The sequence below is a fragment of the Physcomitrium patens genome, chromosome 3 (genome assembly GCF_059467195.1).
Source record: "Physcomitrium patens ecotype Gransden chromosome 3, ASM5946719v1, whole genome shotgun sequence".
Classification (NCBI taxonomy): domain Eukaryota; kingdom Viridiplantae; phylum Streptophyta; class Bryopsida; order Funariales; family Funariaceae; genus Physcomitrium; species Physcomitrium patens.
Window position 1 is genome coordinate 16179861 of NC_143412.1, and position 19180 is coordinate 16199040.

Genomic DNA, 19180 nt, shown 5'->3' on the forward strand with positions numbered 1-19180 from the left:
GTGAAGGAAGAATGAAGAAAAGATTTGTAGAAGATAACAACCAAATTTAATAGTAATATATATAAAGAGTAAGTACATTGTTTTGAATTAATTGTAGGCCTATCTTCTCATTAAAAGTATCCATACTGGTAAAAATACATCTAAAATAATTAATTACCTTATAATTAAATTTTCAAAGTTATTAATTTTGTTGGCAACTTGAGCATTATATTTGAATGTATGTTTAGAGCATATTTCTTTAAAAATATTTTAAAAGACCTATAATATAAAAAATTTAAATCAATAAATATGATAGTAATTATATATATATATATATATATATATATATATACATACATTATACATATCAATCAATTTATATGATTTAAAAGACTAGTGGATTTATAAAATAAAACTTGTCATTTGTTTTTTTTAATATTTAAGTCATCCTATAAAATAAGAAAATCTTGTTTTTGTATATTGCCTATAATTCTCATACATCTTGTTTATTAGGACAAGATATAGAATCTCCAATAAGAATAATTTCCATTGGATATTGTAACTCCTTATTTTTTTATAATATTACATCAACTAGTATTTTTTATACCAAAATCTTTTAGATTTGGCAACCACCAAATTTATTCTCAATTGTTTTTAATTAAATAAAATATGCAACCTTTATGGTAAAGTTACAAATTATTTTTTTTAAAGATGTAATACCTATTTTTTTGCACCATTTAGATATTTATTTCTCTTAATATCAATTTCATCTTCTAACATTTGCAAAGAAATTGTACTGCATTATCAAAATGATTATATTAGATTTTAAAAATATTTCCATAATTTCTAAATATATAAACAATTTGATATATATTTTTTGATAAATGTATAAAAATAGATATTATTTTCTTTAATATAGAAGAAATAATGGTATTTTATTTTTTTTATCAAAATTCTATATATATAATTATTTATTTATTTAAATTTTAACTTTAATTCTTAAATTTAAAAATAACGATTGATAATAAAAATGATAGTATTCTTTTCTACAATGTTTTTAAAACCTTTTATCACAAAGTAGTGCCAAATTATTTTTACTTAAAGTTTTAGTGTATAATTTTTTATTATAAAAAAATAAAGTACCATAGTATTTAAATAAGCTATATTCGTATTTTATCTAATTTTTTTAGCATTTTGTATCAATGATATAAAGAATCTATATCATCTAGTCTTTCATAAGTAACAATGTTTAAGGATTGAATTTTTGATTCAATAGAAAGAATAACTTCTTATCTATGAACTAAATAAAATGGTGTATATGTTTTTTAAGTATTTTATAAGTTATTTTATTTGCTCATGAAGCATCGAAAACTTCTCAACTTCAATTACTTATTGAGCCTTAAATGTTTTAATTAATTATTATTATTATTTGTGTGTTTCTCTATTTATTTAAAGATGATAGGATGTTGATTTTTTTATAATTTATTAAATATTTTTTAAGTAATGCTTTCATAATATAGTTTAGAAATACATGCAGGTATCACTTATTAATTCTTTAGGACACCCAAACCGTATGATTATATTTTTTATAGAAAATTTGGCAACTAGATCAGCATCATGTACAACAACTTCGGTCCCAACCCATTTATTAACAAATTCAATGACTGCTGAAATGTATTTTTTTTGCTAAAGATCATGAATATAGGATCCTATATTCATGTCATATAGCAAAATACTCCTTTTAATAATCAACATAATCAATAACTTATTAATTTTCGAGTCAATGTACTATTTGACAAACCTCCATTCTATTATGAACCAACTTAAAAATTTAGTGTACATCAGTAAATCTAAATAAATAAAATAAAAATAAAGATACTCTAATACATTTCAATAATATTGTTCTAGATTCATCACTAAAGACAATTACCTTCTTTTCTAAACTAAACAAGAATAGCCTTGCTTTTGTGGTCTCAATCTTGAGTCAAGGTATAGTGATAGAGGTAGGATAAATGACTCCACCTGCATTGCAGAATTTGATACAAGACTGAGGTATTCTACAATGATTTCAAAGTCAAATGAAGCATTAGCCAACTATCTTCGAGACTTGTTTATTGCAAGAATTCTTCTAATTTTTTTGAATAAAATTCTAAATTTGATTTTGATTTACATTCTTTTTGTTTAGTTACATTATAAACTTCTAAATTTTGGAAAGAAACATTATCATTGTCCAAACCTCTAAAATAAATAAATATATATATATATATATATATATATATATAATAAAAAACTTTATAAGTCAAAAATTATGATAAGCTTTATAAGACTTATTAACTTATCTTATTGATTCATTGATATAAAATTTCATCATCAACAAATTTACAAGAATCATATATTAAATTAAAGTTTTCTTCTAAAATTGCATCAATCATAATACCTATTATTTATACATATATATATATATATATATATATATATATATATCAAAGTATAAAAAAAGAGTTTAGATTCTATCTTTTTCTCTTACAAATAAATTACTTAATTGACTTCAATATTTTGATACAATAACTAAAAATTAATGCATAATCATAGTTAATTGAAAATTATCCAAATGAAATATAATGTCATATGATATAATTCTAACATCCAATTTGATAGTTCTTGATTGTCTAAATTTATTTTTAAAAATTAACTTACTCATCATAACTTTAATATGTATTTTAGGATATAGGAAAGTTGAGGTTTAAACTTTCTTAGAAGCATTATTTAATACTCTATTGAAATCTCAAAGAAATATTAAAGAAATTAATAAAACAATCATGGAAAATTCTAAATAAATCCTAAAAAAAACCATAATTGAATCTTAATTAAATCCTAAACAATCTCCAACCAAATCTGACTAATTCTAACCAAATTCTAAATAAATTTTAATACATATTTAAAAACTTAATCATTATTATTTTAACCATTGATCTTAATTCAAATTTTTTAGACTTTTCAAACTACTAGTTGATAACAAAGATACAAAACTTGAAGGAAAAAAAACTTACAAATTGAAAATAAAATATTCCTAATCTACTTAGATATTGGTTGTTGTCTTTCTCCAACCTTGATATCAACCTTCTAGCATCAATATTTCTTTTTGAACCATTTACTTGGTATTGAAATTTTCATAAATATTAGAAATTAATTCAAATATTAGCATAAAAAAATATAAAAATTCAATTGAATTGGCCAATTTTTTAAAATTTTAGAAATTCTTATAAATCTTCAAAATCTAATTTCGAAGATTCTAATTCATTTGAATTCCAATTACTTTAGATTGAACTATCTAATGAAGTTTAAATTTTAAAAATACATATAACATACTTATTTTTTAAAATCTAAAAATATTTATTTATAAAAATAATATAAATTTCACACAATTCATCAAAATTAAATTATTTTTTATTCTACAAAAAAAAAGTAATCCAAAAAAAATCCTAACTTTGTAAAGCTTTTATAAATTCTTTTACTCAAATTATTCATAATTAATGTTTAAAAAAACTATATCAAATTTTCTCTCCAATTTCCCTCTCTAATTAACAAAACAAGCTTCTATTTGTTGCATGTCTATGATTTTGTATCTTAAGGTTTAGTTTTGAACCTAGTTCATAATTGATCCACTTTAGGTATCAATCTAAGGTTTTTTTAGATATATTTTAGTAAAAGATACTCTTTACTTTTATGTACAAATGCATTCAATATCATTTTTTATAATCTACTATGTTTTGTCTTGATTATGTTTCTACAAAGTAAATAAAAGCTCTTTTTATAATAGGCAATATAAGCATAAAATTACTTTTACCACATTCTTAATTTTTACTTATATTTTTGAAGAAATTTTCTACTATATTTTTAATTAAGTTATTCTATGATATGATATGATTTATTTATTTATGTCTATATATATATATATATATATATATATATATATTACTTAATAATTATATTACAACATAATATCAATGTTTAAATAATAATTTACTATACAGGTACAAAAGTATAAGTTTAGTTTCAAATAAATCATGTTAGTCATTATTACAGGTTATAAGTGTGATAAAAAATATATATATAAAAATAAAAAACATATTTGAAGAAGCTATAGAAGAATATGCTTTAATTGGATCTCTAGAGGTAGCCAAATCCACCAAAATAAAATCCTAAAGAGATAGAATTCTTGGAATAAAGATTTTTTAAAATGTGAGAGTTTGTCTTTTTTATATTCAATTTTTTTGGAAATTAAGAGATTATTCTAGGAAATAATTTGAAATCAATTTTGTATAAAAGATGAGTGATTTTTTGTTTTTTTGTGTTAAAATTAAATGCAAAGGTTTGAAGATTCTTAAAGGGATTGAGAGGCATGAAGAACCAACTTAATAAAATTTAAGGGTGGTAGACCATTGTATTAAGTTTGCCTCCTTGACCAAGCAACAATAAATTAAGCTATCACAAGCTATGGTCAAGTTGATCATCATGACAATGCAACTTGATCTCTTTAGTAAGAAGTCTTAGTCTTAGAAGCAACAAAAAGAGAATGCACAAGATACAACAAGGAAGGAGTGTAGTACATAAGAAAAAGAACGAGAAAATAGACAAATAGAAATAGACAAACCGACTACTCCTCAAATTGGATCAAAAAGCCTAGAGAAGTCTTTGGCATTTGTCTTTACAGAAATCTTTTTAAAAATAAAGTCCAAATTTTCTTTGGAATCTTTTATAAAATCATAAGATCACTTACCCAATCTTATCTAGCCTCTAATCTTACTTCATGGCATTCACACAAGTAATAATCTTTTGAAATCCCATCAAGTTTGTCTTTGATAAATTCTTTTTTCTAGTAAAGGAATTCCTTTGCAACAATTTATATAAGCTATCAATGTTGTTGATTCCAACTTAGTGCCTACTTATTGTTAAGTGAGAATTAATTCTAATTTCCTATATTTTTGTATAATATATTTTTTTTGCTTGAAAATGCATTAGGTACTTGGTTGTAGAAGATAAACATGGAATTGAAACATAAAAAATCTTAACAATCCTAAAAAAATCCAATTGAAAAAATATATTCTTAATTGGCTTGGATGTCAACTCTTTTCTTTTTCCAACCTTGATTTTGATCTTTTGCTTACAACAACTCTTTATTGAACCATTCACTTGCTATCAAAATTTAAAAAATTGTTGCAAATTAAGTTTAGTGCATGTACACAAAATATGCTTTAATCCAACAAACAAATTGCTCAAGATCACATAAAATTTTACTAATCCTAAAAAACAAATATCTAAGATTTTAGCCCAATTAAATTCTAATATTTTTTCATCTAATATTTTGATTAATCTTAAAGTTTTAGAATGCATTTTAGAAAAGAAAACTTAAAACTTCAAAAAAATTCACTTGTCTATTTGCTACAATACTCACAAATACTTAAAATATATAATTTTTATTTTATTTTTTTAAATACCAAAATCACTAAAAACATCTTTAACTTTGAAAAGCTCTTAGAAATTCAAATTCATTTTAAATCACTTGAAATTAATTCTACAACAAACCTTCAAAAGTAAACTTTCTTAAATTACTTTTTGATCAATAAAAAACCTTGGAATTGCCATAAGTGTGCAATTTTGTATCCGGAGGTCTAACTTCAATCCTAATTCACAATCAATCTTCTTTGGATATCAATTCTTAATATTTAACGATAATATTTGCAAAAAATTATTCTTAATTTTTTTCAAAATATATCTATATTATTTATTATTCTATATTTTTTTTAATTATGTCTATAGAAAGAAAATTAAAGGATTTTTTATAAAAAAAATATATTTATACTAAATACTTTCACTACCTTTATATCTTTTAGTTATGTTTTTTACTATGTTTTTCAATTAGGTTCTTATGTAATAGAATCCATATTTGTTTTTTTACCAGATAGTTGTATTATAATAGAACCATCTGATATACCAATTGTCTTTAAAGATAGAAGGCTAAAAACAAAATTTATAAAGAAAGAAGATGAATCCTTTTAGATAATACTTGGTGGTTAGAAAAACAAACTTAATCTTTAATTTGTGATTGCCAATATATTAAAAGATGTTGAAGCCTATATTTAATGCAATAGAAATATCTTAATATTTTTTCCAATACCGTCTCAATTAAATTATAAGATTAAAAATTATTTAATGGATACACAAGGAAGCCAATTTTTTGCATAATATATGTCATATAACATAGCAAATATGACACAAGTTTTCAATAACATTAATTTATTTAATAGAAAACAATGCATTATATATGATACAATTATAATAATTAAAATAATAATAATAATTTTTAAAAAATAAATTTATTTATTAATAGACTTAAAAATATAATAAAAATATTTTATATTTCATTATATTTTAGAAATAAGATAAATATAATTATAATGGTTTCTTCTTTCAACATTGTAACTTGTTACTTTTATAAATAAAAACTAAAAATTAAAAATTAAATCTTAAAATTACTTTTTATATTTTTTGTTTTATATAAATGATTAAAAAAAAATGTTATCAAAGAATCGAAGTTGATGTGAGGATAAAATTCACCTTTCAACTTCAATCACAAGATGGCTTCAATTAAGAATTGCTTATAATTGATAGTATAGAATAAGAGATCAAATGAATAAGAGATGATAAAGAATAACAACAAAACAAATAAAAGAAATGAAATCAAGCAATAATATACTTCAAAAGTAATCATGATTATTTCATTGAACTTTTATTAAGTAGATTGTTATATATTTAATTTTTTATCTTTCCAATTACATTAAAGATGTAAAATTTTATATTACTATGAAAAAATTATAGAAATTTAAAGATAAAATAATAAATAGTAAAAAACTTAAGTAAATATGTTTTACCAAAAGAATAATTTGCTTAAAAACTCAAAGATTTGAGCCTCACTAAAGTTCATAAGTAGTGTATATGGATGTCCTAGAGAGGCGACAAAGCCTTAGTCTTATCTTACTACCTACATCCAAGGTGCTACAACTCATATGGTACACATGCACCTCCCTTCCTACAAATATTACACTAACTATTGGCCATCCTATATTCTAATAGTAAATCAATTGTTTTGCATTATTTACTTGACCATGGTGTTAGATAACATCCAATTAGCCTAAGAACTTTGTAAGGCCTTAAATAAAATCTTATTCAAGTTCTTCATAATAGCCTTCCAAAGTGATAAAATAATTTTTACCAAAAACTTCAAAATTACTCTATTTTTTTAAAATAGTTCTAAATAAATTCCATGTAAATTCTAAAAATCCCTATAATATTTTTATAATGATAATATCAACTTAAAGGTACATTTTCTATCTTAATTTTTTTTTTACAATAATAGAATCAATTTAAGTCAACTAAAATCATCTTTTTTACATAAATAACTAAAAATATATGAGATTTTTTTTATGCTTCTTCTACCTACTAACTTATAATTATAGGTTTTTATTTTTTGTATATGTAATACACATGGCTAGGAGACTAATATAGACATTGGTCTCAATAATTAAATATTATTTTTTACAATTAAGAAGAAATATTAAATCAACTAAAATTAATGCCTCTTTGACTTATTAAGATTATTTTTATGACTCTTGCAACTTATAAGCCTTTTTAAATTCTAATGAATACTTGAATGATCAAATAGATTCTCTAATCTTAATTTTTTTTAGTCTAAATAACTTAAAATTAGATTTTTAATGATTCTACCAATTAAGATCCATTAATAGAATTTGATATTAAAAACTATACTTAAGACTACTAAGCTATTTATTAAGAATAAAACACAATTGATAAATTATGAACTATTATTAAATGTTGCATGTTCTTTGTTAAGAAACAAAAATTCAAATTTTCAAATTGAATTTTATTTACTTTTAATTAAGAATACATATATTAATATGAGACCACTCCAAGTTAATAATGTACAAAGAGATAAAAATCAAGAGTTTGCATAATATTTGATTTATACAAAAAAAAGAAAAAAGAAAAAGAAAAAGAGCAAGTATGATCAATGTTAATAAAGATAAAAATGCAATGAACATTCTTGAAAGGGATTGTTCTATATAAACTAACAACTTATTTAACTAAGAATATTTATTGTAATATAGTTGTACAAAATACACCATTAGATAACATGCCTTTTCAAACAGATTGTACTATACTTTCAAGAGGGTTTTATAATTAGAAATTTTCGTAAAGTTCTAATGACACTCACTATCTGAACCAAATGTAACTATAGAATTTGGACCCCTTTTGTTGGGCCACCTGGGAGCATGAAATGGGCAATGCACCGCCAGGGCATTGATCCAAGTCATGCCACGTAGGCCGATGCGACAGAAACTCGCCAGCTGGAATCGACGACTCTCCTTCGTCAGATCCCAAGTCCGGAAGTCCTCATCGGCGACAGCCAGTCATTCGTTCCAGATCGTTCCAGGGAACCGGTTGGCGCCGGTAGTCGCACGGTGGTCATCATCTCTCGTGATCTCGGCGTCGTGGGTGCTTCGTCGCTCCGGGACCCTCCTCCTCTCTGCTGCTTCTACTGCTCTGCCATTCATTTCATCAGCTGGATTTGTAAGCTCGGTTCGTGTTACTAGTCTTCTCTTCTCCTTGAATTCTTCGTGTTTTTACCTATTTTTTCCTGTACACAGCCATCCGGAATTGAACTGGTTCGTCTTCTGGTTGGGATTCGCAGGTTTAGGGTACCTGTTCTCAGAGGTATTAACTTTTGTCTACCTCAGGTTTTATTTTATTTCATTTTATTTCTTGTGGATGATTGAATTACTGTATTTGAAAACTGGCAGTATAAATTCGTTCCCAAACATTGTTCTTGTAGGTCCTTAACGTTGAATTGTTGGAGTCTTGGTTTATGAGGATTAGGGTTTACGGGCTGTGTGTTTTGCCAGGAGTTTTGATTTTCGATGGGGATTGGTGACGATTCTCGGAGGGAAGGGCAGGCAGGGTGTGTTTAGGCGGTTTTTCTGCAGAATTTGACTTTCTGATAGGTTTTGCATGCGAATTTGGTGCAAAACCCTAAAACCCTTTGCAGGTGGTGAAGATTTGAACAGTGTCATTCACACTACCTTCCAATTGGAAATGCGGTACTGAATGTCGGTTGATGTGATGAAAGTGAACTGATTTTGCGGCAAGAGAGCGTCGGAGACAGTTGGATTTTCTGTGTGATGCGGCTGGCTGGTTTCCGGAAGAACTGTTGAACAAAAGAATGGGCTCTCCTTTAACATGGGCGCGCTACTTCTTGACTAAAATTAGGGTTTCCTTTGCGCAAAGTCTGAGGGTAATGCTTCGTATCTGTTTTCTCGTCTGTTAGTGCAATGAGAAGTGGTTCACTGTGTTGATGTGTTCACCTTACAGACTGGTCGAGCATATTGTGTCTGTTTTAGCAGCGATTTTGCAAATTTTTGCTTGTCTACCTTCACTTTCCTTTGGATTCACACTTTAGATGCGACGATTACAGCACTAAGGTTTGTTTTTTTTTTTGCTGACATGGCATATTCTTTGGATGTTTACAGAGCTATGAGGTAGGAGATATTAAGGAGAAGGAAATTTACGATCATGTCTTTAAGAACGTACTTAAGGGGCGCCTAACTTTCAAGCATATGATTAAAGGTACAGAAATGACTCCCACATTTGCGAGTCAAGGAGAGACATTACTTATTCGCTCTCTTCCGCGACCGAGTCCAAGGTAATCTTCAGACTTTCATTTACAATTTTGCCTGAATATCTAATCTTGTTTGTTTCTTATTAATTTGCTTCTGGGTGGTTTAGAAGTTTGTCTTCCCAATAGTGCACCGGTAATTATCCTTTTTGTGTTTGATCACGATGTTTGAGGTGAATCAAACAGGCATTAAGAAATGAGTTTAGAAATTCTAGCTATCAAAATTGAATGGTTTACACCGCTTGAACCGATAATCTGTTGTTTCTAGCAAATGTTGCACTTCAGGTGTTGAATATACTTTAGTTGTATTTGATTTTTATCGAATTTTTTCACTACCTTAATTTCATGTTGGAGCTGTGCAGATCGGTGTTTGTGGGGGATGTGGTGATGCTGAAGGATCCACAAAATCCAGAAACAAAGTTAGTACGAAGAATTGCAGCATTGGAAGGAGAGGAGATGGTTTCATTGAGTGCTGAAGATGAGCCTTTCAAGCTCGCTCCTGGAACATGTTGGGTGCTTTGTGACAACGAGAGTATAAGTCCCAAGGTATGAATATATTCACACCCGTGTTTAAGCCCAATGATTTCAACTGATCATATCTGAATTGAGGCTTTCAATCATAGTGACTATCAGTGAAATTCGGGGTGAAACACTTAAATTAAGACCACATTTTTTTAAGTATTTTCTAGCATAACACAGAAACACTGTAAATCGAGTCGCTCGATTGTAGCATGAGAAGTGGCATGAAATGAACGCAGACCACATCAGTTTTCTGCCGGGAAGGTGCCTCAGACTGGAAGTTGGCGGCTAATTTGATTATCTTGTAGAGGAAATAATATGAGTGCTTCCTTTTTTGAGAGTGTGGGCTTACAGGAAAGCAGGGATAGTCGGAGTTTTGGACCTTTGCCTTTGAGTAACATAGTCGGGAGGGCCATTTACGGCACACGCTCTCCAGTTGACCATGGTTTTGTGGTGAACAGGTAAGCCTGAAGTTGACCTACTTTTTATACATTTACTATAAATGGCGGTATGTTTTCGTTGCATGTTGGTAACAACGTCTGATTTCCTTGCTAGGATTTTTTATTTTATTTTATTTTATTTTATATGAGCTGCTGTGGTTTTGCGCAAGAATTTTGCAGGAAATTTTATCTGACCACTCAAATCCGATCTTGGCTGGCAGTTATAACATACATTAATTGTTCTTTGAAAACACATGTAAACGTCGCTGTTGAGCACTGCTGACATACTTCCCTTGTATGGCAGTGATGATGCTATGCATGCTGATTCACCAGTATTGGCGGTTGAACTTGACGTTGAAGAACTGACAACCGAGAAGTGATGTTTTGCATTGGTGTGAGGGGTTAATGACTGATTTTAAGATACCTTGTCCAGCAAGAATTTTCACATCTGTAGAGGCTCGGAGGTGAGATGCATGAATCATGAGGTGCTGCATATCGTAGGTGTAGGATATAACCATACAGACTCTGGAGAGAACACCATGTGGTTGCTTGCTGCCATCATCTTCGGCGGCCATTATCACAACTACGTCGGTAGTATCTTTAATCGTATAATTTTTCTTTCGAAATCAGGTAGAAGACTGTCCCATCATTGGTGGAGTCATCGTGCTCGATAGGTGGACAGCCATTCAATGGTTGTGACGACCTATCCTTGTACACGTTCATGGTCACTTGGATGCCTAAATTTGATGTATTTTGCTGCTGCATTCTCTCGTGTGTCTTGTTCCAACCTTGAAGTTGTCGTTCTAGAAGAGATCCAAAATTAGTGTGTGACGATTCTCACGGTGCAGAGTTGTTTCAGAGGCACCCGATTCCCGCTACCTCCACAAATTTGGGGCGTCAGTCATAGTGGATGACTCATCTCACACGTTTATGGATGCAATCAGTGAGATTTATTGGGTGCGGTTCTTTGTCCAGTCCATTAGCAAATCTCTGTTCCGAGTGCACCCGTGTATGTTCGGTTGTTCAATACCCTGCATGAAACTAGGACCACCCTCTTGTCATAGTTACACAACGCTTTCCAACAATTCAATACTCTCATCCCCTATCCGAGATTGCTTCTCCAGCTCAGTTGAGGGGTGCCCCCAATCTGGAGCCCTCCTTTGTCCTTCGCAATTTGACGCTTTTCGTGACAAGTATCTTGCTGGACGTATGAACAGATTACCCTCAGAGGCTATTGGCCAATCTGTTCGTTACAATCACCCTCAAATTCACTCATTGGAGACAGTGGACTTTGTTCGAGCTGGGGGTGGATTCAATAATCACCAGCAATTGAATTTGTCAAATTAACTAGAATAATAACGAAATAAATTCCATATTTGATTTTAAGACAAAAATAAAAATGAATTCATATTCCGCAGGTGTGGATGAAACTGGGACCACCACATAAGATAAAAATAGACAGGGTGGTGAAGGAATTAAGGCAACATTCATGCAATTCTGCCTTGACCAGTCCTCTTACGCCGTGTCACAAGCAGCACATGTCAGCTTGTTTCTAATCCAAATAGTAAGCGAGCAAAGTCAATTTTTAGCATAGCAATATTCTCAGTGCCGTATATTGGCTGCTTGTGGGTGAGCCATGGCCCCATCTTCCAACTGGACGCTCTAGTTTGAGCGGCTGCATAGAAAACTAAGGGGCAAAGCGAGAAAGAGAAAAGAGGGCGAGAGAGCTTAAAAGGAGGGCCCTGGATGGAGAAGAGTCCCACATTGAAGGAGCACCTTCGGCTGGAGGTGCATCAAAAGTAAGCCATTGAGTGATTCTTAAGGAATCTCCGTTTGCAATTAAAATAATGGAATTACTTTTATTAATATAAAAATGTTCTGGAATAATCAGTACTCTAAGAGAATCAATCCCCTTTCAATTCTGGGGTGCAGAATGATGCCATTCATGCTCCGAAAATGCATTCCACTTCTAAAAGGAAGAAAAAATTAAGATTCTGCAGCATAATTTTCACAGATGGCGGTTGATGTGAATATGCAAAAATATGCTACAGCGTGCTCCCCGTCCATCTGTTGGCCTCAATCATCGTTGCTTCCTGGGCCTCCAACACACATTGACAGTAAGACTTTCCCTTGTCTTCTCCCATTTGTTTTTCTTTACTTTTGTCTTTTATATTGTTTTTTCAAAATTCGGATTTATTTTATTTTATTTTTACGAAAATTTACGCCGGGAATGATGATACTGGTTTGCTGGAACTCGCGAGTTTCAAATATGGCCAGACATGTTTCTACAATCAGCACGAGTCAAGGCTCAGCTCAGCTCTGGCACCATCCCCCATGTCAGAGAGAGAGGCTCTAAAATCTGATTCTTTGGAACTACTGGCTTATTCCTTTTTCATTCCTTATTAACAATGCCAGTCAGTCCTCTCACTGCGTTAAGATACGCACCAATTGGGAACTAAGTTACACGATGGAATCAACGCTGGGAACTCTATTATTCAGAGCCTGTTTGTTGCTCACTGTTATTTTCATTCATTCCATGCAAGGAAGGAGAAGGAGGCTTGCCTGCCTGAGGAGGAGGAGGCCACAGCTCATTTTTGCCAGTTTGAAAGGAGCCATGCACAATACAATCAACATTAGACAATCCTCATAAACAGCAAAGCCTCCTAAACACAAAATGAGAGGAGAAAGAAGACAAAAAAACTTAATCCTGTGTGCTCTATTTGAGATTCAAGTATATGATGGAAGATGCTGCTCACATTGCTCAGAGTTATGCCACGCTTTAGGAAATATAACGGCAAAAATACTCCGCAGAAGATATATATATATATAGGTGATGAATTTCTACTCCCATCTTTCTTTTTCTTTTTCTTCTTTTTCTTTCTTTTTTCGAAATCTTTGGAGAAAAATGGAATATTTATTGTTGTCTTCTCTGAGTCCATCGATTAAGGGGGAAATAACTGGATTATTCGTTTTTTTAACTCTACAAATCCCCCCACCCCTCCTACTAGGATTGTGCAAGTGTTTGAACTTGGACTTTTTTGTTTAATTTTTTTATTTAATTTTTTAGTTTTGTATATGGCTGTTGTGGCCGTAGTCTTGGTCCTCACAGGAGGACTAACCAACGTTTGAACCATTGCATCTACAAGAAGCAAAAAACAAAAACAAAAAAAAAAAAAAAAAAAAAAAAAAGGGGGTAGGAAACATTCACAACAATATTCAAATTGATATAATCATTGCACCATTGCAAGTGTATGAAGATATGAACTTTTGAGCGTCAACCGATATTTTCATCTATCAAAGTAAACCAACAAAAAATCAAAAATCAAAAATCAAAGTAACAAATCATCTGCGAAGGATCAAGTTTGAGAATTGTAAGAAAATGGTGAGAATTTGACTCACAGGATACTGAAATGCATGAAAGTGGGCCTGCTCAATATTTACGAAACTCCAAGTTTTAGATTTAATTTTTGGGTGAAACCCTCCCCTTTGCAAATGTAGTCGACGTGGAAGTCTGGGCCAGACCAATTTCAATCCATTCATCTATCAGTACATTCATCCGTCCATCCAAGTAGTAAGGCATTGGATTGACCCACAGGTCTCCACGTCACGTGGCCCTAATTCCAAAGCCACGTTTGCCCTTCGAAGTCCAACTCTCTGGCCAAAGCTGGCTTGCTGCCCTGCCCTGCCCTTTGAACCCTCAGCTGCCCAAAAGTGAAAAGGCACGCTTTCTAGAATTATTTGCCGGGCAGCTCAAAATTCCTACCTGCGGTCCATCGGCGTCAGCAACAATTTTCATGGTGCCCGCTGCCCCTCCCCCCTCATCCTTTAAAGCATTTCACACCTCAATGGAAGTTTCCAATCGATGCGTGTCACATCTGCTGTGGCTGCATTGCTAAAGCAGCCACGCTGGCGTAGCTTACCGCCTTTTGTGAATTTAGTCCAGGTGGCACATGTCCACAAGCAGGGGTTGGTGATAGGGGATCGATCATCTTCCTCATCTGCTTGCCTGCCCCAAAACCGTGCCCAGCATAGTACTTCACCATACCGTTGCCCCGGCTTTACAAGCTATTTTGTGGACACTCTTTTAATTCAGGTTTTTGTTTCTCACTGCATGGAACAAATGTTGCTTACTTGCAAATTGACATGTTTTGTTTAGTTTTAAAATTTGTTGATAGATGGGCAGACGTAGTGGGTTTCCCTTTCTTTGTCTCCACCTTCATCATTTGATTGCGGATGAGTTTTAGTAGAAAGGGAGTTTAATAAATGTGAGTAAATAGAAACACCATGGTAAACCCCATTCTTTTGAAATAACAAAACTTTGAGGGCATTAAATGAGACTGTTATTTTATGACACGAGGTGCACACAAACTATTAAAGGTTTTATAACATGTAAGTATCATGGTATCAATAACCGAAATAAGAAGTATATATATATATATATATATATATTTATTTTAAAGATCTTAGTCATATTTTAAGTAAATTTGTAACCAAATCTATAAGTGATTGTAATAGAAAAGGACTTCATGGTAGCAAAAAAATTCCTCACATCATATTTAAAAGCATATATGAAAGAACCAACATAGACCAACCCCATTAGTGGGTTTCTAATCTATGTGTAGAATAGTATCATAGACAATAAGGACTTGTACACTGGCTTGGATGTAATTAAAAGATTCAATACTCAATACATGTTTTTATACAATTTAGATTTCTCAAGTTAGAATAAATAAGTCATCATATTACATAATTTGGTGTGTATACATAACTCTAGTGGTTTTTACTTTTGCTATAAAGTCTTTTTTGGCAAGATTTTATATAATCCACTTTTTAAGAATTTTATTACCGTCTTACATGAAGTTTAGTCATGCGACTTTTCTGATAGCTTCTAACTTTAAGTCAAGAAGTTTATCTTAATTTTTTAAGAAGTAAAATTATTTATTCTTGTTATTTATTCTTATTATTTATCAAATTGCATGTCTCATAGATGTAGTATTAAATAATAAACCATATATATTTCTGTTTTAAGTTGGTATATCTTCTTTGATAACAGCTAATAATGTGAACTAATTTGGCAAGTATAACTTTGATATCATGTGAAATTTGCTAACTTTTATAAATAATTTCATTACAAATTACAAATACATATGCAAGTGACCAAGCTAATGATAATTTTTTGTAATGATTTTTCAGAAGAATCGGATTTTTTTCAAATTATCTTTCAAAAAAATATTAAAATATCCATTTTGCAATCAAATTTCATAACTTAAAAAGTATACAGTACAAAGGATTGCATTAAACTAAGAAATTAATATTTACTTGATATAATGTTGAATATCTAAATATCAGTATTGATATGGAATTTTCCTGGAAAAGAATGGAAAATGCTGTAGAAAAACCAAATTTGACATTTAAATGATATTTCTTAATTTTTAAATAAAGAAGAAGAGACATATGAATTTCAAGTTCAAATATGCACCACTTGGTATTACCAATTGAGAATCAATCATACCTGATAATGGCCAACTACACAAGGCTTGCATGGAAGTGCAGTTTATATTGCAAAGGTACATGAGCCATGTGAGGAGGTGGAATACTTTGGCTCACATGCTTCCAGAAACAAAAAATATAGAATATAATACTGTAAAACATACAGCCAAATAATGCATTCACACAGAGGAAGCACTCACATACTTTTTAAATACCAAAAACGTTTGACTCACTAAGTTTTCTACCATGTGCTACTTTCCCTTTCCCTTTGCTTTTGCTTTGTATAGCAGACGAAACTCTCTTGTTCCCAAGCGCTCACATCCAGGGAACCCACAAGGGAACAGGCACACCCTAAATGGGGCTGACAGACAGCAGGTGTGAGAAGGGATATATATATATATATATATATTTTCGAAGGAATCATTCTTCTTCCCTTGAACATCAGTTTTATCACATGTTGCGAACTGTAGGCGGGCAGCGTGAGATGAAAAATAACTGCTTCTGCCCATCTGCCCTCCTCCTCCTCCTGATGACAGACCCTGGACAGGCGGGCAGCAGCAGCAGCCCCCCCCACCCGAAGAGGAGGGTATCTACGAAGCATCAAAGTGGGCCCAGAAAAGGCATCATTAGAATATGCTCTGTTCTCTTACATACTGTTATATATATATAGATACCCATGTTGAAAAACAAGAGAGAGAATATTAAAGAGGATACCCACTGCCTAGATTCTTCTCTCTCTGATGCCAAATATCTGTTGATCTTCTTCTTCCTTCTTCTTCTACCTCTGTCAGTCTGCACAAGTCCAGTCAGCAATGGAGGAGGAGAAGGATAGACCCTTTGATGCCATTCATTCCCTCTTTTCTCTCCTTCCATGCTGCTGTTCTAGATTCGCCTGCATACCCCCCATTTTATTTATTTTTGTTTTGTTTTGTTTTCTGTGGTGTATGAATGGATCCTGGTTCTGCAGCAACCCTAAACCCATTTTCAGCTTTTTCAATCAACACCACTCAGTGGACTGCATGTTCTTTCTAAACTGGGCTCCCCAATGCTTGCCCCCCGCTCTCTCTCTTTAACTTTCGCGACACTTTATTAAATGGGTTTTGTTTTAGCATGTGATGATGTCTTTCTCTAGAGCTAAATTAAGACTGTTTCTGGCTCCTGCTGGTGCCTCCAGTACATGAATCTAGTCTGTTGTACAATGTCTAGTGTTAGAGCTGGGATAGAATAAAAAAGGTATTTGTGGATGGCTGTTGCAGGGTTTCAAATCCAACATAAATAAATGGAATCATTGATTCGGGGAGCTTTAGCTTGTTGTTTATGGATTCTAGCATTAAGTAGGGTGAATTTGAAATCATGATGGAGCTAGGGCCATGATTGTGTGATATTTGTAACCATGTGTTTCTTTGTGGAAAAATATAGTTTTGATTGTTTTGCCTAAATAAAAACTTGAAGTGATTACTTGATCTGATGTGTTTGGTTGTGTCCCAGTCAGAGTGATTCATAGAGATAGACTTTGCAAAATTTTAAACATTCCATCTCACAGTCAGTATGTATGCTAAAAATATCAAATATTGCAACTAATTTTATTGCAAAGATTATCATAAATCTTAATATTTATATATACATGTGTACATACGTAAGTTGGATGTAATATTTATCTAGTTGTTAACCTGTCATGGATGATACATTTGAGTATTTCTTAAACAAATACATTTAGTGGTTGCATTAATAGAGCTTTTTCTATTGACCAAATGTGTGCAGGAAAATAGTGTATAACATATAATAGCATGTATATTTTAACATGTCAAAAATTACATAAAACTCAATTACATATATTTCTTTTGAATTGAATTGAAATCAAATGAATATTGTTTGTGATTTGATACTGAGATACACACATAAATATATAAATATATATATATATATATATATATATATTAATCTTGAGTTTAACATGCAAAAAAACCATCCATTACAGAAAGGTATGTAATTTATGCAGGTTTTATTACTCTTTAATGGACTACAATACAATGTTTTTCTAACATCTATCAACTGTGAAGTATTCATTTGCAATTTCTTTCCAAGGCTGCTTTTTGGTTTTGACATTCTTTCCACACAAGCAAACCAATTGAATTGCAAATGGAATAATAATAATAATAATAATAAATAATTAACACACGCACACACTAAAAAAGATTCCAAACATTCATGCACCACTTGCTTTTGTGATTGATATCATATCACAAGAATAGTCGTTGGAGCATAGACCTCAATGGTAATCACCCCATAAAGCCCGACGAATGTTTAACTTCTGATAAGTGATTGGAAAGTTAAAAGTTTGACCTGCCAAAAGTGATAAAAAAATACATGAGAGAGTCACCCCCCGAAGAGGAATAATACTTTCCGTTCCTGCACTCCATGAAGGTTAAATGAAAACACCGAAGGAGGGAGGGATGTTAAAAGCGCTTTCCACAGCCGCGAGGCGCAGCACTATGCCAGAGGGGAGATAGGGGGGGTATCATGGGATCGAATCCGCGCGTAGGCAGGCAGGCGACTATCAGCGCTGCAGTCGCGGGCACAGGGGCATTCTAATAATATGCTGTCGTCAGTACTAAAATTTCTCTCCCGCAGCGGAAATAGGCCAAGGCCGTAGATGACAGCCATTGGAGGGGGACTTTGTTACTACTAAATAACCTTACTACTCCTCGGGGGGGGGGGGGTGGCCCATGCCCGTCACTACGTGGAGGGGGAATATAATAAGGAATCGCGTCTCTGACCCAGCCAGTCGGTAAGTGCAGACCCGGCCCAAGGGGCAGGGACAGGGTGCCCCCGCCGCAACCGCGGCGCATGTGACAGGCTCATAGCTGACCGCAAGATCAGTCAAGACCTGCCCGACGTAGCTGTCCCTTTTGGGGAGGTTTGGTAGGTAGGTAGGTAGGTAGGTAGGTAGGGGGAGGTAGCTAGGTGGCTGCGGTGGGAGGGAAGGCGTAGATCTAATTAC

General features: G+C 31.9%; 1 protein-coding gene across 14 annotated transcripts; it reads left to right on the forward strand.

Moving 5' to 3' along the window:
- Positions 1-8576: 8576 nt before the first annotated feature.
- On the forward strand, positions 8577-11453 carry LOC112280718 (mitochondrial ATP-independent inner membrane protease subunit 2). 14 transcript variants are annotated; one of them, XM_024516547.3, is made up of 7 exons: positions 8577-8637; positions 8750-8772; positions 9060-9349; positions 9585-9757; positions 10093-10276; positions 10589-10710; positions 10994-11453. In XM_024516547.3, exons 3-7 carry the CDS (start codon positions 9278-9280, stop codon positions 11067-11069), a joined length of 627 nt encoding a protein of 208 aa, XP_024372315.1. In that variant the 5' UTR covers positions 8577-8637; positions 8750-8772; positions 9060-9277; the 3' UTR covers positions 11070-11453. The 14 variants fall into 14 exon arrangements, with proteins under 14 accessions (XP_024372315.1, XP_090105105.1, XP_090105101.1 ...); XM_090248979.1 differs by having other exon boundaries at positions 9104-9349; positions 10604-10710; XM_090248975.1 differs by having other exon boundaries at positions 9185-9349.
- The last annotated feature ends 7727 nt before the right edge of the window (positions 11454-19180 follow it).